Source organism: Monodelphis domestica, chromosome 8, assembly GCF_027887165.1.
Source record: "Monodelphis domestica isolate mMonDom1 chromosome 8, mMonDom1.pri, whole genome shotgun sequence".
Lineage (NCBI taxonomy): Eukaryota > Metazoa > Chordata > Mammalia > Didelphimorphia > Didelphidae > Monodelphis > Monodelphis domestica.
Window position 1 is genome coordinate 1,456,443 of NC_077234.1, and position 27,260 is coordinate 1,483,702.

General features: G+C 53.3%; 3 protein-coding genes across 31 annotated transcripts in view; 2 read left to right on the forward strand and 1 right to left on the reverse strand.

Annotated features, from left to right (window-relative positions):
- Window positions 1-8,176, reverse strand: part of LOC100023060 (zinc finger protein 345) — a 20,962-nt gene extending 12,786 nt beyond the window's left edge. For 6 of the 27 annotated variants that reach the window (XM_056807642.1, XM_056807622.1, XM_056807620.1 and 3 more), the window contains exon 1: window positions 124-673. In XM_056807642.1, the coding sequence (XP_056663620.1) occupies window positions 124-150 (27 nt within the window). In that variant the 5' untranslated portion in view covers window positions 151-673. Of the gene's footprint in view, window positions 1-123; window positions 2,068-8,004 lie in introns of those variants that run through there. The other 21 variants (XM_056807617.1, XM_016425351.2, XM_056807638.1 and 18 more) reach the window with 14 other exon arrangements.
- Window positions 8,161-16,917, forward strand: LOC100619002 (zinc finger protein ZFP2-like). 2 transcript variants are annotated; one of them, XM_007502493.3, is made up of 3 exons: window positions 8,161-9,184; window positions 10,040-10,209; window positions 14,728-16,917. In XM_007502493.3, the coding sequence occupies exon 3, from the start codon at window positions 15,267-15,269 to the stop codon at window positions 16,440-16,442; it is 1,176 nt and encodes a 391-aa protein (XP_007502555.2). In that variant the 5' UTR covers window positions 8,161-9,184; window positions 10,040-10,209; window positions 14,728-15,266; the 3' UTR covers window positions 16,443-16,917. The 2 variants fall into 2 exon arrangements, with proteins under 2 accessions (XP_007502555.2, XP_056663622.1); XM_056807644.1 differs by lacking the exons at window positions 8,161-9,184; window positions 10,040-10,209 and adding an exon at window positions 13,458-13,552.
- Window positions 16,918-23,772: 6,855 nt separating this feature from the next.
- The window catches only part of RABEP1 (rabaptin, RAB GTPase binding effector protein 1), a 35,293-nt gene continuing 31,805 nt past the window's right edge, over window positions 23,773-27,260 (forward strand). The window contains exon 1 of one of the 2 annotated variants that reach the window (XM_056808083.1): window positions 23,773-24,008. In XM_056808083.1, the coding sequence (XP_056664061.1) occupies window positions 23,966-24,008 (43 nt within the window). In that variant the 5' untranslated portion in view covers window positions 23,773-23,965. The remainder of the gene's footprint in view (window positions 24,009-27,260) is intronic. The other variant, XM_056808084.1, reaches the window with a different exon arrangement.

Genomic DNA, 27,260 nt, shown 5'->3' on the forward strand with positions numbered 1-27,260 from the left:
CGAGACCGGGGCCGGCCCGCGGCAAAGGCACGAAGGAGGCAGGCAGGGCCAGGACAAGCCGCACGCTCGCAGTGCACAGCCCTCGGCCCGCCCGCCAAGAGGAGGGAGGCCGCTGCCACTCACCTGGGGGGTCCTGGCTCTCGGGGCCATTCCTGGCCCTTAGGGCAGGGCGGGCAGACCTGGGGAGGAAAGAGGGGGGCAAAGGATGGCCTGCCTCACCGGCCTCTGGCCCGCCCCGGCTCCTGCCCGTTCACTCAAAGCGGCCCGACGGGGGCAGGCCTGGGCTTTGGCCCATTCCGTGCCCAGGAGGGGACTCCCCCGGCCTGGCTGGGGTGGGCCGGGAAGGCCTCAAAGAGGAAAAAGAAACAGCCTGGAGCGGAGGGAAGGAGAGGAGGCGGGAAGAGGGAGAGGAGAGGATTATGGGGACGAGAGGACGGAGTAGAAGAGGGTGGGGAGGAGGAGAAAGGAGGAAATGAGGAGGAGGGAGGGGGAGATGGCAACCTCGGAGGGAGTTCAGGGGTTCCGGAGGGAGGGCCCCTAGGTCCCCACCCCAACCCTCTCGGGGCACCTAGGGAAAGAGGACGGGGCACGCCGGGAGTCAGGAATCCCTGCGGCCGTTAGGAGCTAAAGCCCGAAGGATGCCCTCACGCGCCGACCCCGCGCTGATCCCCGAACACACCGAGGCCTCTGGGAGAGCAGGAGGATGTCCCCGCCCCGAGAGCCGAAGAGTGGACGTCAGAGTACGCTTCCGCGTTCCCATGACAACGCGCTTCCGGGAGAGCAAAGCCCCCTGGGAATCGTAGTTCGAAGGTCCCCAGGAAGCGGAATACCTCCGAGGAGAAGAGCAGGGAGTCCCTTGGGGAGGCCGGACCCAAGCGGATTTAGCCCTAACTCTGCCACCGGAGGAGATGCCTGGGGGAAAATGGAGCCGAAGTGGGGCCCAACCTGGGCTCGATGGTCTGCACAAGGACGAAGAGACCCCAGGCCAGCCAGTGAGGCCGGCGAGGATGGACAACTTCGGGCCCCGAAGTCGAGGAGGATCCCCGGCCTGGTCTCTGGAGAAATGGAAGCGGCTGCGGAAGAATTGAAAATGGAGACGAAGAGGCCGCACCATGTGACCCTTAAGGAATTCCTAAAGGGACTTAAATATGCTGCTTAAGGCGGAAGGATTGGGAAGGCCAGCAGATAGCCCGAGGGGAATTGGAGGAAGCCTCCAGTGAAGGCCCACTAGATGGAAAGGCTTGTGATGTGAACCACTAGAGGGAAACTGAGTCAATTAGGCCCCAGATCTCTTTGAATAGAAAATAGTAACGTATGTCAGCGTCATTGGGATATCCAGTGCAGAGTAGAGGCTCAAGCAAGTTGTAGAGTTAGTGAGGTCCACTCTGACCCCACGCACAAATCCAGGAAACTCAGGAATAGCATTGAGAGCCAGCCTTGGTGGAGATAGAGCCCAGCAGTTGCTGACAACCATGGAAAGAAAGTCCTTGTCACCAGAGTTCTTGGCTTTGACAAATGGCTCAGTGTCATTTTATCAGTGGAAATGAAATTAAAGAGGCATTATGTGTTGTGCCACTTGTCCCTAAGGATTTGGGCACCTTCCCTTTTGTCTTACAGCTGAAACTTACCATTTATATTCTCTTCCTGGGGAAGTTGATATTGGTTCCCCCTTTGGCCCCCCTCCCCCACAACCTTCCGATTTCAAAGCCGAAAAGGTTGGATCTTCCACTGAAACTAGGACTGGCTTCTCCCCCAGGCTGAGGCAAGGTACAGACAAGTTATTTGCTTATCTGTAAACAAGAAATCTCTTGGGTAGGGAAGTAATTTCAAGAACTAGGCAGAGCCATGGGAGAAAAGTTTCCATGCACTGTTTGGCTATTCTAAATGGCTATGTTTACTCCTGAGGTCCTCTTGTCTGGATTAAGGGAATCAAGAAGGGCAGAAGGGTCAGGAAGTTGACCCATTTTCCTGAAGGAGGCAGCTGAAAGAGCTGACTGGCTATTCATGGCTTGTGCTTCTCTCTCTCCCTCTCTCTCCCTCTCTCTCTCCCTCCCTCCCTCCCTCCCTCTCTCCTTCTCTCTCTCCCTCCCTCCCTCTCTCTCTCTCTGTCTGTCTCTCTCTGTGTCTCTCCCTCCCGCCCTCTCCCTCTCTTTCTCTCTCCCTCTCTCTCTCTGTCTGTCTGTCTCTCTCTCTCCCTGTCTCTGTCTCTCTGTCTGTCCCTCTCTGTCTCTCTGTCTGTCTCTCTCCCTCTCTCTGTCTCTCTGTCTCTGTCCCTCTCTCTCTTCCTCCCTCTCTCTCTCTCCCTGTCTCTCTCTCTGTCTCTGTCCCTCTCTCTCTTCCTCCCTCTCTCTCTCTGTCTCTCTGTCTGTCCCTCTCTCTCTCTCTGTCTTTCTGTCTCTCTCTCCCCCTCCCTCTCCCTGTCTCTGTCTCTCTGTCTCTGTCTCTCTCTCTGTCCCTCTCTGTCTCTCTCTCCCTGTCTCTGTCTGTCTCTCTGTCTCTCTCCTTCTCTCTCCCTCCCTCTCTCTCTCTCTCTTTCTGCGTCTCTCTGTCTCTCCCCCACACACATTTTCCTCTCTCTCTCCCCCTCTGCCCCCTTCCCCCAAGTTTTTGCAATATGGTCTCCAAATAATTTTAATCATAACATAGACTATGAGCTCCTTGTGAACAGGGACTGTCTTACTTTTCCTTTTGTATCCCCATCACTTAACATCATTATTTGCACATTGTTGAGTTGTTTCAATTGTGTCTGATAGGAGAGTGATATGCTATTTCCTTCTCCACCTCATCTGACAGATGAAGAACTGTCAAGCAGGTAGAAAGTGTCTGAGGACAGATTTAAACCCAGGAAGAGAAATCTTCACAACTGGCACTCTACTGGCACTTCACGACTGGGCTTGGCACTCTAACCACTTGGCACCTCACTGCCCAAATAATTATTACTCAGTCATTTCAGTCATGTCTGAACCTTCATGATCTCATTTGGGGTTTTCTTGCCAAAGATTCTGGAGTGGTTTGCCATTCCCTTCTCCAGCTCATTTTACAGATGATGAGAGATGTATGGCTGTTCCCAGAAGACTAGCACCTCTGATGTGAGAACTTACAGAGCCCTATTCAGGCCTGCTTATCCTTGTTTGGTATTCACCTTTCCCTAACTCTCATCTGTAGCTCCAAGAAGTTGTAGCATGCACAGTGGTCACATGCCAGTAAAACTAGCAGCAGATGGGCTAAACACGTTAAGGGTAGCCAAGAGCCTCAACCCTTTCAGTGAGTTGGGGGACGTATCAATCCCAACCAAGCATGTGAAGATTACCCTTGGTGGAAGAGACAGATGAGAACAATTGACCTTTCTAAAGAAAAGGATATTAGACAAATTAGAAGCCACCTTGTTAATAACTCTTGCAAAGTGATCAGAAATTATTTTAAAATGCATTGCGCATGGTCGCCTGAGATGAATCTTGACAAACAGAAAAACTGCTGTTTGTTTCAAAAGGCAACAAAGAAAAAGAGGAAGAGACAAATGATTTCATAGATAAGAAAGAATTGAAATATTTAAGAGATAAGATTGATAAATAGGAAAAAGGGCATGATACTCAACCAATGGCACTTGCCCCTCTCCAAGACTCTAACTATCAATCCAGTACCTGCCACTTCTGTGAGAAAGACTACAAAATGATAAACAGTAGAAATTTATTCAAGGCAATCAAAAATAATATGTAGTTGAAGAACAACTACAGAAATAATAACTATAATAATGATTATAGGAGTCACAATTATAGGAATGATAATCCTAGGAATACAAATTGGAAAAATGAGAACTCAAACCAAGTAACCCCACAATAGTATAACTTAAGTGGAGCTCATCCACAAAATACTCAGGGTATAGTATTTTCATAAAAATTCAAGATTTAAAATTTTGTTTGAGAAAATTTCAGAAAAGAAGCTTGCTAACTCCTTGAATCCAGAAAATGAACTATTTGGAGAAAGATGCCTGCAGAAACCTACACTGCATCAAGAAGATCCAGCATGAACTTTGGGTGTAAAGAGGATTGAAAATTTACTTTGATTGTATACTCTTATGCCAAAGAGGACACCCCCTAATTGGCTTTTGCCAACATGTCTAGCAAAAACATTGGTTTTGCTTTTTCTCTCCTGTTTCCCTCTTATCTCTAACTATTGTAGTTTCCTCTTAGAAGGTGCAATATTATATACACCTGTAGTTAGAAATTTTTTGGGATACAAGATGATTATGTCAAATGATCAAATGATTAATGGGGAGACTATGATCCCAATGATCATCATGGGGGATTGTGAAGATTAAATGAACTCCCCTGCCCATTTTTAGATCTAATCACCAAAAGTATAAACATCCCACTAAATCATTTAGTGGGGAGGTCTGTGACCCACGTGTGCAATAGTGGGTGATGAATCAGAATCAAACTGGCTGCCCCTGGTCAATCCTAAAGCAAAGCTTCAATTGTGATTGATAGACTTAAAAATGGAGGAAGGCATAGGAAGTGACACAAAAGAAAGTGTCTTTAAAAGGGAGCTACAACTTCCTGTGGAGGAGAATCATCTGAAATTCATGGGAGAATGATCTTCAGGGAGTTCAACTTGGACTTTGGCTTCTTCTGGAGTTCTGAGTTCAAGTTGGAGACTGAAGAAGAATCTACTGACTCGATCTGAGACCCTGTCCTTGGTAAAACTGTCCTTAAATCTCTCCATTTGGACTGACATGTGGTGAGTGAAAAAGCTGACTCCTTTCCTGGATTTTCTGAAGAGACTAGCCTAAGGAGAGACCTACCTTTTGAGAGAGACATCCCCAGGTCCTCAGTTTTGCCAAGGCCTCTCCGGCTAAGGACTAACTCTCCCTACCTGCGTTGATCCAGGGCTCGGGAGTAAATTACTTAGTGCTCAGGCTAGATATCTTACCCTTTCCTCTCTCTGATTTCCTACTTCATCCTTTCTAGGTTTTGTAAATAAATAAATCTCTTTGGAATTAATATAAATTCCTGGTGATCCTATTCTTAAATAATACAGTCCAACCTTTTTATAAAATTTACCCCTTTTCCCCCTTATACTTTCTAATGGTCACTAGGCTGAAAGTATGAATTAGATCAATCAGGCACTGTGGAGTACTTAGAGCAATGTTGGGCACTGAAGAAACCAAGGTCATCCACTGCATTTCACACAATAGACAGTCATCTAGACTTTTGTCTTGCCACTGAACTTGGATGACTATGGAAAAGAGAGTGAGGCTGAGAACTTTGTGAACCTCTGCCTCACTCCAAATCAGTCCAAAGTTACTACTGGTTGTGTCATTAGTCCTCCAAAAAATGGATGAAGAAACGGAGGCAAACAGGGTTAAGTGACTCTCCCAGGGTCATACAGTGTCTGAAGCCAGATTTGAACTCAGGAAACTGAGTCTTCCTACCACCAGACCCAACACTCAACCCTCTTCAGCCCCTTGCTGTCCTCTTTGCACATAGTGGAAGCAGGTACTGCTACATCAATTGCATCACCTCCTACAATCTCCTAGAACCTTTTTTAAGGATGTCCTCAATCTCTTGAAAAATAGCAGGTTATCAGAGCATGAAGAAAGGTATTATCTAGACTCTACTATGCACTGGATTGGTGGTTCATCAGATTGAACCATTGGGTGCCCCATTCTGAATAGACACTTTAGATAGCCAAAAATCTAGGCCCCAAACCAATGAAGGACCAAGGGAGAAAGCTGGCAATCTTCCCAAGCCATTCCCTGAACAGAAGGGCCTTTTTAACATCAGTATTCTTGGGTAGGTAATACAGAGCTCTGAAAACAAAAACAAGGAAAGATCCAAATTGCTACCTGTTCTCAGGAATGATCATAAGAAGCAAGAAAAAAGAGCGATCACAAAACATGAAGGGAAAAGGAGGGAAATGCTTGCCAGGACGACAAATGGCTGGACCACTAACATCCTCAAAATGTTAGCAGCACCAAAGGAATGATGAACTGGAGGGACTCCATGTGAACTGGAAAGACCTCCAGGAAGTGATGCAGAGTGAAAGGATCAGAACCAGGAGAGCATCTACACTAAGATGGATACATTGTAGCACGATCTGACTCCTCTACTAGCAGCAATGCAATGATCCAGGACAATCCAGAGGAACTTATGAGAAAGAAGCTCTCCACATCTAGGAAGAACTGTGGGAGCAGAAATGCAGGAAAAACAACTGCCTAATTACATGGGTTGAGGGGGATATGATCAGGGATGTAGACTCTAAATGAACATCCAAGTGCAAATAACAAGGAAATGGGATTTGATGAAGCACACAGGTAATACCCAGTGGAATTGTGCGTTGGCTATGGGAGGGGTGGGGGAGAGGAGGGAAAGAATATGATTCTTGTACCAAGGAATAATGTTCTAAATTGACTAAATAAAATTTCCAGGAAAGAATGTAAGCTGCCTGAGGGCAAGAACTAGCTCATTTTTAAAACTGACATAAGTACTTAATAAATGCTTTTTCATTCATTGAGAAAAAAAATGTTAGCAGCACATTAGGCTGGATGGAGCTCTGAGCGGGAGGAAGAAGCTGTGGGCGGGCCTCCTTCATCTTAGAAGTCCAGCCCCGAAATGGACTCCTGGTGGGGGGAAGCGGACTCAGCTGGGGACCAGCTGTGTTGAAGGCAGAGCAAAATTGGGCACTTAGAGCACCTCTGCAGCCGAAGGACAGAGGTGAGGGAACCGGGCGCCCAGCTAGACGACGCCCTCCACTAGCTCAGCCAGGAGAAGGAGCGCAGTCATTCTGGACTACGCTTCCCAGCAGGCCTTGCACTCTGAGGCAGCCACTCCCTTCCATTACCCGTCGGTTGTGTGGGAGACCTGCACGCTCCGCCCGAGGGGGCGGGGCAAACGGGAGGGTGCGCTCTCACGTCACGTCCGCTTCCGCCTCCGCCTCCTCGTGTGCAGGCGAGCAACACCTGCGCCTTCCGTCGTCTTCGGAAGCGAGCGGGCTGCCAGCCCGGGTCAGTGCGGAGGGGTCCACTGAACGTTCCCCACCTGGCTCTTCCTACTTGATCTCTCTTCTGCCCCGGGTCTCATGATCTTCCCCTGCCCCAACCCTGCTTCCCAGTCTTTGTCCGCAGACCCACTCACTGAGTTTCCTCAGTTGACCTCTTCCTTGGCTCTCTTCTTCCACCCCTCCCCCAAGCCCCTAATTCTTTTCTCGGCGTGGGTCCACTCTTACGTCCCTCCCCCTGTATCGCTCTTCCACCATCCCTCCCCATCTGACCTGCCCTCCATCTCTCTCCCCCCGCCCCCCTCCCTCCTCCTTCACCTCCCCAAACCTAACGCTTCCTTTTCTTCTCCTCCAATGCAGGTATCGGCTTGGCTCTGACCCTCCGTTATGCTTTCTGGGTCTCGCTTGCCCTCCCTCATTTCCTCTTCTTGCTCCTCTGTTCCCTCCTCCTCTGCCGATGATTCTTTGACTTCCCTTTGGAGATCCACCTTGAGCCAGGTGGCCAGCCCTGGAGTCAGAAGAACTGAGTTCAGATCTGGCCTCAGATGCGCACCAAGTGGGTGGCTAGCGGGTTCCCCTGGCTTACCCATGGGTAGATTGGGGACAGCAGTAGCACCTCCTCCCACAGCTGCCGGGAGGATCAAATGAGGTCGTCGTTGTAAAGCGCTTGGAAAAGCACTATCTGACTTGGCCAATCCTGTCCATTCTCTCTCCTCTCCTCTCCCCCTGCTCCTCCCACGGCCTCTTACCAAGACCCTTTCCTTGCACTCCCCCTCATCCCTCAGCCATCCCGGCCACTTTGGCACGTTTCCCTGTCAAGCAGCACCATCTCCGGCCTCCGGGCGCTGTCCCAGGCTGCTCCTGCAGTGCCTTTCCTCCCATCTGCCTCTCTGAGTCCTTATCCGCGCCCTTCTCGCTTCCCTTGTCTTTATTGTGTTGGGCGCTGTTTCTGGCCACTCGAGCCCCGAGTGTGTCTCGTCCTTCCTCCCAGTAATCCTGTCCACTTACTTAGGAAGAGGCCCCTCGCACGAGGCGTCCTGACGCGCTGATCGAGCTGTTTGGTGAGCCTCTTCGGTCCGGGCTCCAGGCTCTCTGCAGCTTCCTGCGCCACTATCGCCCGAGGGAGGGGAGACGTCCTTCTGTCTTTGTGTCCCCACGTCTCGTCCAGGGCCTTGTCCATTGTGGGTGCTCAGCAAGGCACAGGACCTTGCGAGGAGTGGGGAGGGTCTGGGTGCAGAGAGAACTGCAAGCTTGCAAGCTTGCTTTTCCTTCCGGGTCTGCCTAACCCGCCCTCTGCTCTTCCCAGTCCCTAGGAATGACTTCAGTGGTGAGTGGGAGGTGCCTGATGCCTGAAGTCAAAACCACATCTTTCTAGGACCTCCCCCTCCCCCGCATCCCTCCACCCCCATCTCCAAACGCACTGGGTCCATAGCCTGGAGAATGCAGCGTGCCCATTTTACACCCCAGAAAACTGAGGCTGTGAGCCAGGAAATGATCTGCCAAAGGCAGCAGGAATAAAGAGCAAGGCCAGGACAGGCACCCCCGGCACACTCGGGAGCTAGGACAAGAGAGGCCATTGCCGCCCTTGCTGCCCCCTCGCCATTCCTCCCAGTAGTAGGAGGGGAGAGCGGGAGCGCCGCGTTCAGGAGCCCCAGCGCGGGGCGACTTGAGGGCCGGCCCGAGTCTCCTCCCTGATGCGAGCGTCCCAGCGGCGGTAAGGTAAGGGACTCGCTCAGGGTCAGCGAGGCAGTCAGCAGGGCAGCCGGGCTCTGTTCCGGTCGGGCTGCGTCCCCCACAAGGCATGCGGGTTACGGCCTGATTCGGGAGTCCTCCAGAGAAGGCCGAGCACAGTGCAGTGACGGCATTCCTTGGCGAAGCGAATCAACTCAGAGCGATTTGCTGGTGAAGGCGAGGAGGCCACAGGCCGCCCTGACTGAAGGAAGCCTCCCGGCGGGGGCAGGCAGAGCAGCCGGCAGCAGCCTGAGGCCAAGCAGCTCCTCCCCGGCTCTGGTCGGGGTCGAGTCCTGGCGTCCAGGCCGCCCGCTGCGACTCGCCCGCCCGTCTCGCGGCGCGCCTGGTGTCTGGGCAGCCGGTGACTTCCAGGACGTGGCGGTGCTCTTCACGAGGGACGAGTGGCGCGACCTGGACCCTTCGCAGAAGGAGAACTAGCGGAACCTCCTCTGCCTGGGTGAGGACGCGGCAAAGAGCCTCCCGGCCAGTGTTCCGAGTGGGCCCGCTGGCCTGCGCTGCCCAGCTCTCTCATAAGTGCTTGTTTGCTGATCCCTTTACCTGCCCTCTCAGTACCTCCACGCAGTGCTCTCAAGGCTCTAAGGGACTGGAGCAAACATATATTAAGTACCTACTGTGTACTGGGCACTGTGCTAAGTGGCTCTACAAGCACCATCTCATTTGATGCCCATAGAAGCCTTGGAGAGAGGAGCTATTATCCCTATTTTACAGGTGAGGAAACTGAGGCAGGCGGATGAAGCGACTTGCCCAGGGTCACAAAGCCAGGACTTGTCCGAGGCTAGATTTGAACATGGTTCTTCCTGACCACAAGCTTGTGGCATCCCCAGGCTGCCAAGTTGTTCTTCGCTGGGAGCTCCCAGCTCCAAGCCGGCCAAGTCCTCAGGAACTTGTGTGCCATTGAGTATGGCTGTCTCGGATATCAGTGTTGTTTCACGACGGTCAGCGTAGATCCCCATTTCTCTCTTTGAAGCATTTGTCATGATTACAACCTTCCCTAATGAGGGGTTCACCGGAGGCTGACTAGAGTTGATTCCAGCCTCTTAGGGTAGTGCTGTCCCCCTCACGGGGGCTCTCTGCTCTCCCCTCCTACCGTTCACCTTTGCTTTGACTGGCATTGGGTGCCCCTTTTTTAATCCGAAGCACCCTCAAGGCCGGGCACAATTTTTCCTCGTTTAGGGACAATTTCCTGTCTCTGCCGCCTTGGTGCCCACGATCCCTTTGGCTGGGGCGACTTTTAGGCTCAGTGGCTTGGTTGGAACCTCCCATGTCTTTCTCTTCCATTTCCTTGGAGCAGGGCTCGTCGGGTCCAAGCCAGCTGCGACGTGCCAGGTTGAACGAGGTGGGGGGAGCCTCTCTTCAGAGCTGCCCGGGCCTGGGTCTGCCAGGAGGTCCTTTTACCGCCACCTCCACAGAAGTGTGTCCTGCCATTTCTTTACTCTCGGATGCTTCCACTCTCAGGAAGAGGTGCTTCTCTTAGCTTTCTACATTTAGAGCTGGAAGGAGGGGAGGAGAGAGGCCATTCCAGGTATGAGTGACAGCCAGAGAAATGTCCAGAGCCCAGAGCTGGAGGGTCTTGTCAGGGAATGGTCAGGAAACCAGTGTGGGAAGTGAGGCATGAGAAGTCTGGAGAGGGTTCAAGGGGCTGGTTAGGAAGGGCTTCGAATGCCAAACAGCATTTTGTATTTGCTCCTGGAGAAAATGGGGAGCCCCTGGAGTGTGTCTGGGGTTCACGTGGAGGGGAATCGCTTTAGTAAAATCACTTGGGTGTCTGAATGGAGGATGGAGTGGAGTGGGGAGAGACTTGGGCAGCCCCCCCCCCTTTCCCCAACAGCTATTGCAACAGTCCCAGCACAAAGTGATGAGGGCCTGCTTGACATGGGGAGGGTGGAGTCTGAGGGGAGAAGGGGGCGTATTGGAAAGATGCCATGAAGATGAACTGGATGGGCCTTGGTGCCATATTGGATCAGCTGGGTAAGAGAGGGAGGAGTCCAAGATGACTCCTAAGGTGGAGCCAAAGTTCTGGAAAGATGGTGTTGACCTCCACGTGAATGGGGGAAAGTGGGGGAGGATTTAGGGAAGGAAATAATGAGTTGTTTCAGCCATGTTGGATATCCAATTTGAAATATCTAAAAGGCAATTGGAAATCCAAGAAATGGCAGGAAACATAGATGCAAGAATCATCTACCTAGAAGTGGTAATTGAGTCCATGGGAGCTGAGGTGATCACCAGGTAAACTAGTATTGAAAGACAAGAGGACCCAGGCCAGAACCATAGGGGAAACCTATGACCTAGGAGAAGATCCAACAAAAGAAGCTGAGGAGTGGTCAGAGAGAGAGGAGAACTAGGAGAAAGTAGGGTCTTGGGAACCTAGAAGAAAGAGTTTGAACCACAACATCCAAGGCTGCAGAGAGGCTGAGGAGGATGAGAACAGACAAAAGGGCGTTGGATTTGGCATCAATGAGATCACTGGTAACTTTAGAGAGAACAGCTTGGGTGGAATAATAGGGTGAGAAGCCAGATTTTAAAGGGTAGAAAAGAGAGTGAGGGGAGAGGAAGTGGGGGCATCTGTTGCGGACACCTTTTAGACAGAGGATGAGAGAGCGGAGAGACATAGGCTAGTAGTAGTGGGGATGGGCGGATCAAATGAAAGTTTTTTGAGGATGAGGAAGGCACAGACATGTTTACAAGTCATCGGAAGGAGCCTGTAGAGAGAGGTTGAAAATAAGTGATGAAGAGGGGATGACACAATGTGGAGCAGCCTGTTGGAGGAGACTAGATGGAATGGGATCCTTTGTGCAGGGAGAGGGGTGAGCCTTGGTCACCAATCAGGCCACCTCATCACATGAGACAAGGTGAAGGAGACAGCAGCAGAAGGCCCCTGAGCAATAGGAGGTGAGGAAGAGGGCAGAAAGCAGAGCTTGTGGCAGATGGCCATAATTTTTCCTGCAAATTTTGAGGCGGAATTCTCGGCTAAGAAGGTGCAGGAGGGAAGCCATGGGAGGTTAGAAGGAAATGAGAAGGTTTGGAAAAGCATCCATGGAGAGTTGGAGGGTGTAGCAGTCCACCCCTAGCTATGGGCAAGGGGAACAGTTGGTATGCACAGATTGCCTTAGAAGAGAGCATGCTCAGTCTTGAGCATGCTCAGTATTGCTCATGGCTGGGAAAGCCTCTGACCCTTGACCCCAGCTTCCCACAGGTTAGGCGGGAACACAGGTTTCTTTGTGCTCACCTGGTTAAGAGAAACCACACCTATACCTTGTCATTAACCAATGAGAATCATCCCTATGTACTGTGTATATTTGCATATCAAAGATTATATATAGCCCAGCAAGCTCCGCCTCTCTCTCTCTTTCAGGCTAGCTGATGGCTGTCCTGGCAGGAGCTTGGCCTCTGGCCAAGCTCCATCTTTAAACCTTCTCTATCTCTCTTTCATCTCTCAGACCTGTGTGGTATTAAATGTGGATCTCTGGACTGGTAAAAGCCTTCGGAAGGGTCCTTTGATCAGAGCTTAGCTGTGGCTCATGGAAAATTAATAAAGACTCATTCCTGCCACCTCATATCTCTAATTTGACTCCGTCATCCCCCTCGTGGTATCTAAAACTTCTATCCTGTCTCTATCTTCCTACCTTAAAGCTTCTCTCCCCTCTGAGGAAGCTTTAGAGAGAGTGGATATGGGAGGATCGTGTAACATCAATTGTAGTGGACCAAATCAGAATGGTAGTGTGATTTTCTCCACTTTCATTCAACAGCCCATGAATAGGAGGGAAAGTGAGGGATGGAGGAATGAATCCCTTGTAAAGCTGAGTGGTTTCACCAGAGTTTGGGGGATGACCTGGGAGAGTGGAAGGGAAGAGGGATTATCATTGTGAGAACAAAGAGTTCTATGAGGGAAGGCTGAGGGAGAGGTGGAAAGCCATTCAATTATGGTCAGATTAGGGGATCTGGGAGTCCTTGAATGTGGAGAGAGAACATTTGTAATTAATGGCACGATCCATCTTTCACCATCTTTTTATGTGGCTGATGGCGAATGGAAGAGTAGGTGGAGGAACTTAGCAGTTCATGTGTCCGAGAGAAAGCCAATGGGCATATTAAAGTCCCCTGGGAGGAGGGCATGAATTGAGAAGAGAAAAATTGTGAGCCATCTGCTGAATTCATCTAGGAGGGAAGCAGCATGACCTGGGGGTCTGTAAATGATAGGTGCCACAGTTCTGATTGGGTGATAAGAGTTGAATTTTATGAACCTCAGAGCAGAAGAGATTGCTGTGTGAGGAAAGGAGAGGAAAAATCTGGAAGTGGCAATGGGGAGCAAGGAGGATCCCAACTCCCCGCCCTTGACCATTAAGCTGGGCAAAGTGAATGAAGGTGTAGCCAGGACTGGAAAGGGTGGCCAGAGGCAGCTAGTAGATACAGTAGATGCAGATCCAGGCCTAGAGATGGGAGGTCCTGGGTTTAAATCTAGCCTCAGAAATTTCCTAACTGTGTGACCCTGGGCAAGTTAGTTGATCCCAGTGGCCTAGCCCTTTACCCCTTCTGCCTTCGAACTGATATTTAATAGCAATTCTAAGACAGAAAGTAGGACTTTAAAAAAAAATACCCTCTAGTTGTGATTTGCTATGCCCTTTACCGAGTTTCCATTTTACTGCACATATTCTATGTGGGAGAAAAAAACAAAACAAAATGTGTTAATTAACCCATTGTTCCTTTTTCTTGTTCTAGGCATAAAAAGATTTAGAATCAAAAACTGATTTGTCCTGAAACTGTAGAGCAAGCCAATTAGGTTTCCAGTTAATTCGGGAATGCTTCTTAGGTACTTCCTAACAGATAGCTTCCAGCTTCTGCTTATTTTCAGATACCATGGGGTGACTCACCCAAAGGACAGTACCATAGCAAGAATACAATGAGGAAGGAAAGGAGGAGATTGACACTCTGGTTCTCCGTTACTATTTAACTGTGTAACCTTCTCTTTTAAAATGTAATAACTGTCCTACTTCCCTCACAAGGTAGTGTGAGATTTAAAATGATTGAGGTCTTAAACTGTAGTGATTAAAATGGTGGAAGATATAAATTGTGATAGATATAAGAGAGGGTGAGTAAATTTGACCGCAGAAATATGTTTCACCACAGTGACTTGGGTTTTAAAATCAAATATAAGGTGGTCGCCAGGGAAATATTCCCAATTATTCAAATACCCAAGTCAATTGGGTTTTATAGAGATTTTAATTAACAATACAATGAGTAATCAAAGAAAAAGAGAGAGAATAAGAAAAGAATCAGTTTTTTAACACTCACCACAAGGTCTGTCTAAGTAAGGATTTCTAATGACACCAGGCCAGCAGCATCTCAGCTGCTTTCACCAGCTCCCTCCTCCATCTGAATGTTTCAGAATCAGTCTCCTCAGAATGAGTCTCTCCAATCTGAATGTTTCAGAATGACTTTCCAGCTCTTCCCTGAGCTCTTCTTTTTAAGGGCAAAATCTCCTCTGTCACCTCCCCTAAGTCCTTACATCTACCAATCACTGTAGATGTTTCTAAAGGACCGCCCATTCTTAGTCCACACCTAAGAAGGTGTGGATTTTTGAGTAATTCACACCAGCAAAGCTCTGAGTAAGTTTTCCAGTTCTTTGTTCCTTGTAAATTCACAAGTTGCTTGACCTTTATAGGTACTTAGCTGAAGAAAAGTATGGGTTTAAGTACTTTTCATTGTTCAGAAAAGAGTTTACAACTTTATCTTCCCCTAGAGCAGACCCAAGTAGGTAAAGTAGAATTCTCACATTCCTGCTTTAAGTAGAGTTCACTGCCCAAATGGGGAATGGTCTTAATCCAATCTTATAAAGTAGGGTCTGGGAAATTTTAAGGTTTACAGTAGTTAGGAATCTCATTGCAAAAACTTTTTTTGTGAACTAAAAAACTGAAAACAAAATACAAAATGGGACTCATTGTTTAACAAGTACATAAAGGGTTTTTTCCATTTTCTTTCTTACAGATGAGGACAATGAGCCTGAATGCAAGGAGTCAGTTCTAAAGCTGAATATTTCTGTGGAGGATTCATCCAAAAACAGACTCATAAGGTCTGGTCTTTGTGTGTCTGGCTTAAAGGAACCCTGGAAATTTGATGTCAGATTAGAGGAGCAGAAGAGTGTTGAAGAGGAAAATTTCCAGCACGTAAAAATTCTTCCAAAGAAAACTTTCAAAGAAATGATAGTAAGAGAAAGTGATAAATACAGCCAAAGCTTCAGTCTAGAGCCCAACCTTTTTCCAGAAGAGGTATCTGTAGAAAAGAGCCTTTACAAGTACAATGTCTACAGGAAGAGCTTCATTCTGTTTTCAGACACGAGGAAATGTAATTAAATCTGCTCAGAGGAGACATTTTCTCAGTATAATGAATGTGGCCGATCTTTTGATTCTAAATTCGATTTTATCGAATATCATAGACTATATCCTGGAGAGAAACCTAATGACTATAATGAACATGGGAAAGCCATCTGTCTCAATCCATTCATTCATTCCCATGAGTCAACTGATATGATGGAGAGAATCCCTAACAGTAATAAATTTAGAGAGGCTTCTTCCAAAACTAGAAAACTTATTGAACAGAGATTTCATTCTGGAGAAAAACCTTATGAATGTAATGACTGTGGGAAGGCCTTCTGCCTATGGGAATTCCTTCTTCAGCATCAGAGAATTCACACTGGAGAGAAGCCTCATAAGTGTAATGACTGTGGGAAGGCCTTCAGCCAAAGAGGACATCTTACTCTACATCAGAGAATTCATACGGGAGAAAAGCCCTATGAATGTAAAGAATGTGGAAAGGCCTTCCGCTTGAGAGATCCACTTATTCAGCATCAAAGAATTCATACTGGAGAGAAGCCTCATAAATGTCATAAATGTGGAAAGGCTTTCTCTGTAAGGACAGACCTTACCAGACATCAGAGAATTCATACTGGAGAAAAACCTTATGAATGTGGTGAATGTGGAAAGGCCTTCCGTGTGAGGGCAGAGCTTACACGACACCAGAGAGTTCACACTGGAGAGAAACCTTATGAATGTAATCAATGTGGGAAGGCCTTCCGGCTGAGCAAAGATCGTACTTGCCATCAGAGAATTCATACTGGGGAGAAACCTTATGAGTGTAAGGTCTGTGGGAAGGCCTTCTGCCGGAGAGAACCTCTCATACAACACCAGAGAATTCATACTGGAGAGAAACCTCATAAATGTGGTCAATGTGGGAAGGCTTTCTTTGTAAGGACAGATCTTACCAGGCATCAGAGAATTCAAACTGGGGAAAGACCTTATGAATGTAATGAATGTCAGGAAGTCTTCCATGTGAGAACAGAGCTTACTAGACATCAGAGGCTTCATACTGGAGAAAAACCATATGAATGTAATCAATGTGGGAAGTCATTCCGCCTGAGCAAAGAGTGTAGCCGACATCAGAGGATTCATACTGGAGAGAAACTTTACAAATGTAATCAGTGTGGGAAGGCCTGTGTGAAGACAGAGCTAACCCTCCATCAGAGAATTCATACTGGAGAGAAACTTTATAAATGTAATCAGTGTGGGAAGGCATTCCGCCTGAGTACACAACTTACTCAACATCAGCGAATTAGGAGGGCGTTTGAGTGGAAGCTCAGCCTGGTGCCCCTCAGGAATGTGGCCAGTGGTGGCTGCCTGCTTCCCGTCAGCCATAGAGGAGGTTGAAGGAGACGTTCGATGACCTCCATCAGACAGAGCCTGCTTGCCCGGGGTCTGAGGGGAAGGTGGGCGAGCAGGGACGTGAGGAAAGGCAGGCCTGGGTCTGCGACTGGCCGGAGTGTGTCCTTCCCTCCCAGCATGCCAGCGGCTCACTGAGACTTCACTTTGGCAGGGAAGAACAATTCCAGCATCTGTGTGGGCGCCCGGCCTGGCCGGCTGATCAGGTCTTGGTGAGATATGCCAGCCAAGGTCCTAGAGCAGGGCCGAGGGGAGCCTGGAGGAGGAGGGCCTGAGGGGTCTGCATGAGCCTGGGGACTTGGGGAAATGGAGCAAGGTGTCAGGAGGGCCAGCCCGGCCAGAGCCAGGGCTGGGTGGTTGCTTCTTGTGCTTTGTACCGGAGGAAGGCCAAAGCGGCCTCGATGCTCGGGGGGCCGGCAGGGTCCTGAAGCTCAGCTTAAAAATAAAAAGAGACAGTGTTGAATCTGGCCAGGAGGACAGCGTAGGCGGAACAGCCAGATGGAAAGGGGCTTCCAGAGGATTCTGGGGCTTTTCCACATGCAGCCATGACTCTAGAGGGGCAAACACTGGCACATTTGGTGGGGGGGGGGGTTAGACGGTCATCTGCCCGGGGTCCGCCTGTTTAGGGGACAGACGGATGCCTGAGACACAGCCCGACGTGTATCTGTCTGTCACCCAAAGGATGCTCCACGGGGAGAATCCTCTCAGGGTCCTCCAGGAGCCATCGGATGTTTGGGGTGAGGAGTCAGTGCCAACTACCAGTGTGGCCCAAAGGGCTCCCCAGCAGTCCCGGGGAACGTTGGGTGGGTGTCCTCGAGCTCCCGCCTTCTCCATCTGTGCTGAGGATCCCCAGACCCTGCCCTGAGCTCCAGGACCACATTGCCGCCTTCCTAGTGCATTTCCAACTGGATGTCCCAGAGATAGCCCAAGCCTAGCACATCCCTTCTCCTTCCTGCTTCCATGGAGCCTCCCTACCCCCATCTCTTCGCCCCAACGGAGCCTCCCACTGGCCTCCCTGCCTCTAACCTCAGCCCCCAAACACAGCTAGGCCAGGGATCTTCCCCTGCCCGGGCTCTGGCCCCCCCACTGGCTCCCTGTGACTGTGGAGATCAAACAGCAGCTCTTCTGGCTCTCCCCATCCCTTTAGAGCTTTCCAGGCCATGACTGCCCCCCATGTGTGCCCATTTCCAGCCAAATTGCAGGCTCAGGGAGAGTGGATTGAGCTTGGGCGACCCAGGCTGTGGGGGCAGCTGTGGGGAAGGAGATGGGCCAAGGGAGGGAGACAGACACCCTCCACCTCAGAGCACCCTCGGGTGCTTTGGCAGGCCACATCCCCAGCCCTACCGGTCTCACCGGACCATTCACAGGTCTGCCCTCCTTCAAGGAAGCCGTATGGGGGGAACATCAGGAAGCCCTTCCCCAGGGCAGGAGGGGTGACGAGCTGGGAGGGGGAAAGGGCTAAAGGCCCTTTCGGTCTTGGTCCGACAGGGGACAGGGGAGAGTCCTCCCCCCCATTTCCTGAGCCGGTGCTCCCCTCGGTGGACCGAGCACTGATTTCCAATTGGGAGAGAGAGGAAAGGACGGGGAGCCGTCCAGGCCCCTCATAGCTGCGGCCGGCGGAAGGAAGACGGGCACCATGGTGGACTGCGCAGGAGGCCGTGTCAGAGAAGGGTCGGGTGGGCCGCTCAGGCGCACCATGGTGAGAAAACGTGGCCTTGCTCCGTCCGCAGGTCTGCCTGGCTTTTGGGGCCCCAGAATGGGGTTCTTTGGTTCTCATTCTCTCACAGGCGGCCTTCAAACAACATGAAAAGCTCTTCTCTGTCCCCACAACTAGGTCAGCTTTTGTCACCAGCAGGAATTTGGGTGGGGGGAGGCCAAGATGGAGTCAGTCCGGGGCCGGGATGCCGAGGGGCTCCAAGTGCTCCCCGACCCCTGCCCTCCCCTGGGGCAGCCCAGACAGGAAACTGTGGAAATGGGGTTCAGGTCCAGGGAGAGGCGTCTTTGGGGGTCTGACATGGCCTGGGTAGCCCTGAGGACATCCCACGTAGGTGCCAGAGCACGCCCTTAGTGCCCGGCCCCGCTTGCTATCCCCTGGAACCCAGGGAGGGGGCGACCCAGTCCATGACTCCGCCTCGAGGGGACTGATAACGTCTAGCAGCCCGGAGTCAGTAGAGACCCAGCGGAGACCAGGTTTAACGCGCTGCGGAATCTGCCATCCTGCCTGGTGGGAGGGAAATCCAAGGTTCCCAAACATGAGCTTCTGCCCATCATCCCAAGGAAACGAGGGCGCCGGGGGAAGGCCACGGGCCAGATCTCCGGCCGTGGCCAGACCAGAGGTGGAGAGATGTCGGCCAGCTGGAAGAGGCTTTGCAGAAGCAAAACCAGCAGCGCCAACACGGACAAGAAGAAACGGGGGCTTTGCGGCTCGGTTCTCGGACGGAGAGCTCATTCCTAACGCGCCGGAGGAGCTGTTGCCCACCGAGAAGCCGGAGAGCCGCCCCCAGTTGACAGACCGTCAAAGGGCAGCAGGAGGCGGTTTTCCGAGGAGGAGGAGGAGACCCACGTGCAAAAGTGCTCTAAATAACTCGTGGCTCGCGATAGGCGATTTCGAGGGGGAAATGAGGCCGGCTGAAGGGGCTGTGGCCAAACAGACCACGGACCTGGGCAAAGCCCTTGGGAGCAGCGCGCCACACAGGCAGATGCCTCAGAGGTGAACGAACTACGGAGAGCCACGGGGGCAGACACATTTCTAGGCGCTCTTTTCACCGGGCCCGAGAGTGAGGAGCCACGAGGACGTCCGTCAGCCACGGGATGGACAATGTGAGAATCCGAGAAAGGAACGCGGCAAAGTCCATGTTGGTCCTGGCCTCAGCCCTGCCCTCTGCCTGGGGTCCATGCGTGACGCCGGGCCTCTGACCTGGGATGAGCTCCCATCTGGCCCTCCGGGGAGCCCCAGGAGGGATGCCACCGGGCTATAAGCTAGGGAGGAAAGGAGGCGGCAGCTCTCTGGGTCTGGGAACTTGTCTGGTGGGGCAGCTCTGGAAGGAACAGCCTTCGCTGACCTCTCTCGGCCAGGGCGGGGAGCGGCACCCTCAGCTTAGCCAGGCTCCGCCTTCCTTTGTCTCCGAGGCCCAAGTTCACCCCTGCCAAGAACTGAATGAGTGCGGAGTCTCCAGGCAGGCAAGAAGTCTGCCAAGCTGACACCGAGTGGGTCCACCAATGAGCCACTCCCCAATAGGAGCAGCTGTCAAAAGAAGGCGTGCCAAGTATTATCAGCCTGTCGCACCCATGATTGGCTGCAGAGAACCCCAGATCCAGACCCCCCCCAGGCTTCCTGAAACCGGGCCCAGGGACCCCAGCCGGCAGTCTGAGGGGCTCCCAAGCAGATTCTTGGTGGAACCACGAAAGGCCGTTTCGGAAGGCAGCAGCATCATTCCTGGGATAGCCAAATGCTGGACACCATGCAGACGCCCATCCACTGCGGAATGGCAGAAGAACAGCTCCCTGGGAAGGACTAGGATCCTCCTGGCTGTGCCACATGCTTTTGGGTGCTGAATCCAGAGAAGTCTCCAAAGATCTGCATGAACTGTTGCAGGGCCAGAAGGCAGGGGCCACAGTCCATGCCCACAGCAATGTAAATGGACACACACATGTACACATACACACACAACGCAAACACGAGTGCACACAGATGTGCACACACATGAGTGCATGCATGTGCACACAGACGTGCACACAATACAGGCATACACATATGCACAAGCACACACTTGCACACAAGGTGTTCACACAACACACACATGCACATACGCATGCACACACACATACACACACGCTGTTGCTGGCTAATCCCAAGGTCGGCCTGCCATGACTTCTTGGCCTGTGGAGCCCATGTCCAATTCTGTGTCTACTCGAGATGGAGGACAGGAGAGAACTGGGGACTCGGAAATGTTGGGAGAAATGAAAAAGTTCATGAAGTGAAATGAATTTGAGATCTGAGGAGGAGATGGTGTGGTGGTAGGGCCCAGACGAGGCCCTGGCTTGCTTCCTAGGCTCTTGGGTTCAGGATTCTGGCCTTTGGGATCTGAGGAGGAGAGGACGTAGTGGTAGGGCCTGTGCTGCATCCAGGGGGTGTGCAGTATGCAGAGGGGGGAGGTCTGGTGGAGCCCCTCTCAGGAGTTAAAATTAGGAAGACCTGGGTTCAAGTCTCGCCTCACATGCTTTATTCATCTCATCTGTAAAAAGGACAAGAATGGCTCCCAGCCTGCAGAGCTGTTGGGAGGACCCACCGAGATAATAGTTGTAGCTGCAGTTCTGTCAGATTCCCTCCCCACAGCCCAGAGCCTAGGGGTGGGTGGGGGGCTAGTTCCACCTGCTCCTTTCCTTTTATTCAGCTGTTCCCCGATGGACCGGCACTCACTCTTTCACCATTCCTTTGCTGCTACAAAAGAATTGCTCTGAACATGGGGTGGGGATCTTCAGGATCTGTTTCTGTCCTTGACCTCCTCAGGGGAGCAGGAATGCTTCTGACCCAACTATTGAAGCCCAATTGAGGAAGGGGAAATCCTTAGATCGGGGGATTGGGTGGGGGTCTCACGATCCTCTCCCTTCCCTTGCTCTCTCTCTCTTCTATCTCAGATGAGTGTTTCTGGAAATGCTACTCTTGAAAAGGAATTGATGGCCTGGCCTCTTTCCTCACACACAGATGAGGCAGGCTGGAAAGTAGGCTCGAATGGAAGGTGGCTGTGACTGACCCAAAGTCACACAGCCTGTTCTGTCGTCTGTCCCGAGGCTCCTCTTTTCACCTTTTTTGCTTGTAACCCTGGGCTCAAAGGGTGGATTGTAGTGGAGAGATTCTCTCCTTCCCCGTGGAGATCAATGCTTTGGGTCTGTGTGAGGGAGAGGGGTAGATGAAGCTTAGAGCAGGAGAGGAGACAGATCCCAGGCTCTTGTGGCTGCTTCCAGCACGGAGAGAGAAGATGCACAACTACAGGCCTGTGAAGGGAGACAGTCAGGTCCCTGCCAGGGCTTTGCTGCAGGGGAGACTTTGGGGAGGGTTCCTGGGAGGAAATCAGAAATTCTTTCTCCTGGCTCAGCTCAGATCTTGTTCCCAAAGAAGCTCCTCGACTCCATGGACAGACACACACTCTCTTGGTTGTCTGCTGTGATGAAACTTGGAGAAAGGCTTTCTTTGCCATTTGTTCTGCCTATTCACTGTGGAACTGGCATCTGGTGGGAAGGTGTCAAATCTCAGCTACAGAGCTTAAAGCATTTCTTCCCCATTAAAGAATAGTCCAGCCTGGAGCTCAAAATGCCATCACCTAGACCAGTGATGGTGAACCTTTTAGACACAGAGTGCCCAAACTGCAACCCTCACGCTGCATGTGAGCCACCCCCTCTGGAATGCTCTAGCACATGTGCCATAGGTTCACCAACACAGACGTAGACAAATTCCACTTGAGGGAACAGTTAGATAGAATTTGTGCCCAGCCCCAACTTCCTGCTCCCCCTTCTGGTAGGAATCCAAATCTCTTGGCAAAGAGTGGGAGAAGGAGGTGCTGGAGGCATCATTCCTTGCCTCCCTGTGAGCCATTTCTAGACAGACCCATGTCCATTCATTCATTTATTCATTAGTATTAGTTCTAAGACAGAAGAGCAGCAAGGTCCAGGCTTGTGTTGGTGAATCTATGGCACGTGTGTCTCCCCCGCCACCACCACTTGAGGACATTTCTCTCATCACTCACCCCTTTGCCCAGCAGCCCAATGGGAGCTCTTCCTCCCTCCCCTGGGATAAAGGGGAGGCTCACATGCAGCGTGAGGGTTGCAATTTGGGCACTCAGTGTCTAAAAGGTTCATCACCACAGGAGAGGCAATCAGTGTCACATGCTGGGAAGTGTCTGGGGTCGGATTTGAACCCAGGTCCTCCGACTTCCCCGCCTGGCACTCTATAGAGTGAGCACTTAGCTGTCCCTACCTACTGACTCTTAAAGGGCCAAAGGCTTCATTCATCCTTTCTTTGGCCAACTTCGCTGGGCTTCAGGATCAGGGGTGGCTGGAGCAGATGAATTTTTAAGGGCTGGAGAAGTTGTGAAGCGCCTGCTGTGTGCCAGGCATCGTGCTGAGCGCTAGGAATCCAGGGAAAAGCCAAAGGGAGTCCCCGCCCTCAGCGGCTTTTGGGCTAGCGAAGAAGACCTCACAGCAAAAGGGGGGGGACTGGAAATGAGGGTCAGAGCCGCCTTCCTCTTCCGTGGAAGAATTGCAGAGGGTGAGGGAGGGGCCTGAGGAGATGACTTTTTTCAGGAGAGTGACCAAGTTCAGGTGAGCAGCCCCCACACCCCGCTCCGCCCCCAACCTCTTCGTAGCCCCTCCCTTCCCTTCTAGCCCCAGCTAGCCTTCGCAGCTCTCTCTTTCCCCATTGGTTAGATCGTTTCCCGCCTCCTCGTTTTCCGTTCATGGCCATAGCCCCACCCCTCCCCCCCTCCATCTCTTCATCTCCTAGCGGTCGCTTCCCTCTAGCCCCGCCCCTGGCTGTTTCCAAATGGTCGGTCTCATCTGACCCCGCCCCTCCCTCTCCCAACAGTCTTATCTGGCCAGGCCCAGACACCTGATTCTCTCCCACCCTTCGATCGGGAGACCCCGTTCCCTTCTCTCAGCCGCAAGCGTTCTCTCCCCCTGGACCTAGAACTTCCCCTCTCCTCTGCCCCGCCTCCTCAAGTCCCGATAAAATCTCCCCGTCCGTCATCGTTGCAGAGCCTTTCCTTTGTTCATTATTCCCATTTGTACTGGACGGGACTCGCTTGGTATCGATTCGCCTGCATGCTGTCTCTCCATTAAATCGGAAGCACCTCGGGGCCAGGGACTGTCTGTCTCTGCTCTTTTTGTATCCCCAGAGCATAGCACAGGATCTTCTAGCACACAGAAAGCCTATGGACTATGGACCTCTCGTTTTCCTCTATTCCCGCCCCCTCCACATAGCCCCGCCCCTTCTAGCAGTCTTTCTTCTAGTCGGCCCCCGTAGACCCGCCCTTTCTAGCTGTCCTCTCCTCTATCTCCGCCCCTTCCAGCAGTCTCTTCTGCGCTCCATAGTCCCGCCCCTTCTAGCTGTCCTTTATCTCCGCGCTCCATCATTCTAGTCCCGCCCCATCCCCACCCACTCAACCTCGCCCAGAGGTTCCTCTTTTCCATTCCCGCCCCCTCCCGTTCAGTACGGTCTCTTCTGCTTCGTCTCTCCTCCCTTTGTCTCCGCCTCCCTTGTAGTCCCGCCTCTTCCCCTCCCGCTTTGCCTCTCCCAGCTGTCACTCTTCTCTGTCTCCGCCCCCTCCGCACCTCCCGGTGGGCTGAGTCACGTGCCCCGGCGGCGGCGGCGCCTGCGCAAAGCGCGCCCGGGCGGCTGTCAGGATGAGGAGGCGGCGGCGGCCGGCGGCTTGGCCCCACGGTTCCCGCGGCGGCCCAGGCGCCCGCTGAGGCCGCGCCTGCCCCGGCCCCGGCCCCGCTGTCCGCTTGGGCCTCCCATGGCGCAGCCGGACCCTGGAAGAGGAGAGGCCCCTTCCGATGGTGAGGCCGAAGGCGGTGGCGACGGTGGTGGCGCCGGTGGTGGTGGTGGTGGTGGTAGCCGTCAATCCGTCCAGGAGGGGCGGAGAGAGGCCCTGGGCCGGGCCGGGCTCGAGCCGGGAGGTGGAGCGGGGCGGGGCCCTGGACTTCCCTGGGTCCTTGCGGGGCGGGGGCGAGGGAGGGGAGGCCTAGCCGCTGTGCGCGCCCCCACCCCCCTGCCCGTGACCTTGCGGAGGCCAGACCTGCCCGCGCGTTCCCTGGGGTTGCCCCTTCTTTCCCTGTGGCCGTCCCGGAACGTGCTGTGGTTCCCGTCCTCTTTTCTAGCTGCTCCCCGACACCCCCCTCTACCGCCCCACCCCCGCGAGGCTGCTCCCCGACCCCTCCCCCAACCAGTTGATCCCACCTCCTCTGGGAAGCTTTCCCGGATTCCCCTTCCTTTGCTCAAGAAACCTCTCCACGAGCAGTGGGGGTGGGGGAGGCCCCAGTACCGGAGGCTGACCCGGGAATAGCTTGACTGATTAGCACCTGGGCGGCTGTTGGATTCTGGGAAGCCTGACCAGGGGCTGTAAGGTGCATCCTCCGAGTCATTGGATCCTGGAATGAAGGAGGGGATCCGGGTCACCCGATGCCTGGGCTGGGGGTGGTGGTGGCTGCGGAGCCGTGGGTTCAGGTCCCGCTGCTGCCTGTTCGCCTGGTGGCCCCGTTCTCTTTCCTCCCTTAGCGCGCTTGGCGGGCTGGGCCCCCGGTGGTGTAAATGTCACTTTGTTCCAGCCTTAGGGACTGGAAACAATGTTATCAGATCTCGGGGCTGGGCTCCCCGGGGAGGCCTGGTCTTGTTTGGGCTTCTCCCTCCCTCCCTCCCCCCTCCCCAGGGCTGCTGCTGGGAGCAGCTGTCCTCCCCCCGCCTGGAGGGGGCTGGAGAGAGCTCAGGGGAGCCCGGAGGAGGGGCAAAAGTGCCCCGAAGGCCTGCTTCTTTGGGAAAATTCCGCCTTTATGTTTAGTGTGCAGTCAGTCACCCCCCCTTTCCAGCTCTTTGCGGGGAAGCCACACTTGGGCCAGCTCAGTGGCCCTTTCCGGGCGTTTCTCAGTCTAGGAGCCCCTTGGCGTGCTTCTCAGTGGGCCTCCCGGCTGTCAGCAGGCCCAAGAGCTGGCTTGGCCCTCCCCCGGGCCGCAGGCGTCTCAGCGGGCCAGATCCGAGGGGTTGGTGGCCGAAGCGGCTTTTTAAGAGTTCTCGGGAGAGAACTTGTGGATGAAGTTGTTGTTGGTGGGGATGTCCTGCCTTCTGTCCATGCCGGCGTCTGGCAACGGCAGCCTAATAGGTCGGTTTCCTCCTTGTCCTCTTAGCCGGGGGACCATTTCAGTTCTTTGGGCTGCGCCCACTGTGAGACTTTGGGGGTCCTCTAGAAGTCCTTGGCTGCTTCTTATCTCTGGCTCCTTCCCTTCTGGCAGACATCCCCAGGAAGCGTCCGAGGCACGTTGAAACCCAAGGCCTCCGGCCTCTTGGGCCATTTCCAGCCATTCAGAAGGCCTGCACCCTCTCCTGCAAGCCCCCGTGCGGGAACCGGCTCGGCTTGGAGAGGCCTGTCCGGGCTGTGGGCTCCTTTCTTTGCCCCCTTAAAGGGAAGCTCCCTGGGAAAGCGCCTCGGAGGCCAGATGGGGAGAAGAAGGGCCCCCAAGCAGGGGAGAGGCCGTGGCCAGCCCCTGAAGGCCCAGCCTGGAAGGGCAGCTAGAAAAGCTAGAGGGGGACGAGCACTGGCACACGGGGGTGCCTCGGGGAGGCGGGTCCTGCCCGGGGCCGTGCCCGTGGCTCTGCTCCCCCGCCGCCCCAGATTCCCATTGGGAGGGAGAGCAAAGCTGTGGAGAAGGAGAAGGCCTCGCCAGGCGCCCCCGCGGCCGGCTGCCCCTGTCCGCCTCCCCACGGCTCTCTGGGGCTCTCTGGGCCGCCCCCTTCCCCAGCTCATCCGGGGCGGGATGTGTCCCATTTCTTCTCTTGAAGCCCTTCTGTTCCACCTTCCCCGGAGCCTCGCTGGCCTTTGCTCGGGCTTCCTTCTCCCCGGCCTCTGCCCCGGCCCTGCTGCTCTTCCTCTAGGCTTTCAGGCTCTGCTTCCTCTGGCCGGCGCCCAGGCCGAGGGGCTCCGCGGGGCTCAGGCCCTTGTCCTTCCCCTCCCTGCCGCCCCGCGGCCATCCCCTCCGATCCCTTGGCCCGACTCCTCTTTCTTTCCTGCCCTGTCCGGCACGTGCCCGCCTCTCCCCGGCCTCCCTGTTCTCCTGGAGGCCGACCCCACTGGGAGAGACCCCCGAAGTGCTGTCCACTCTGGCTCAGCACTTCCAGGCTCAGCTGTGGAAGCTGAGCTCCCCAGCCTTCCCTGCTGCTCCCCGCCCGGAACTCCCTCCCTCCCCTCAGTCCCCACTCCAGCCGCGACCGTCCCCGGGGCCTCGTCTCCCGACTTCCTGACCCACCCTGCACCCTGCGCCTTGCCCAGGTTGGGCGGCTGCTCCTTTTGCCTCCTTTTGCACCACGGTCATGGAACACGTCTCAGCTCCCACGAAAAGCTGCGGAGGGGCGAACCATGGACGAACACTTCCGTCTAGGAGAAATAGGAAATAATGAAGAGAGAAAATGTCCTAGAATTGGGGGAGGAGGGGCAGCTGGGCGGCCCAGTGGATGGAGAGCCAGGCCTGGAGACGGGAGGTCCTGGGTTCCAATCCGGCCTCAGACACTTCCCAGCTGGGTGACCCTGGGCGGGTCACTTCACCGCCATGGCCTAGCCCTGACCGCTCTTCTGCCTGGCTACCGATATACGGTATCGATTCTAAGGCCAAAGGTGAGGGTTTAAAAAAATGATGAATTGGGAACAGCTTCTCCCAAAAGAGTTTTAGCCGGGACTTAGAGGAAGCCAGGAAAGCCGGGAGGCGGAGCAGTTTCCTTCCACCAGACAGGGAGGGAGAACTTTATTCAGTCCTCTGATGGTGGCGATGAATCTGTAGCCTAAAAGGAGCGCAAAGAAGCTCCGGCCCATGTCTGAGAGCCATTTCTCTGCCTGGAGTTCTGCTTCCCATGTGCGGTGAGGTGAAGACAGAGCGCGTCCACTTGTGCGGAGCGTGACTGTGCGTGTGAAGAACTGCTTACAAAGGCCGCTGTGATGCGTGGGGTATGAAGCTTCCTCTCGAAGACGGCCCGAGGACCCTGGGAATAGCAGGCTCCCTTAGACTATTGGCCCTATTTCTAGTCTGGCCCCCACAGGAGGGCAGCTG

Excerpts from the sequence above, each read along its gene's own strand:
- LOC100619002 (XM_007502493.3), top strand. The coding sequence starts at position 15,267 with ATGATGGAGAGAATCCCTAACAGTAATAAATTTAGAGAGGCTTCTTCC.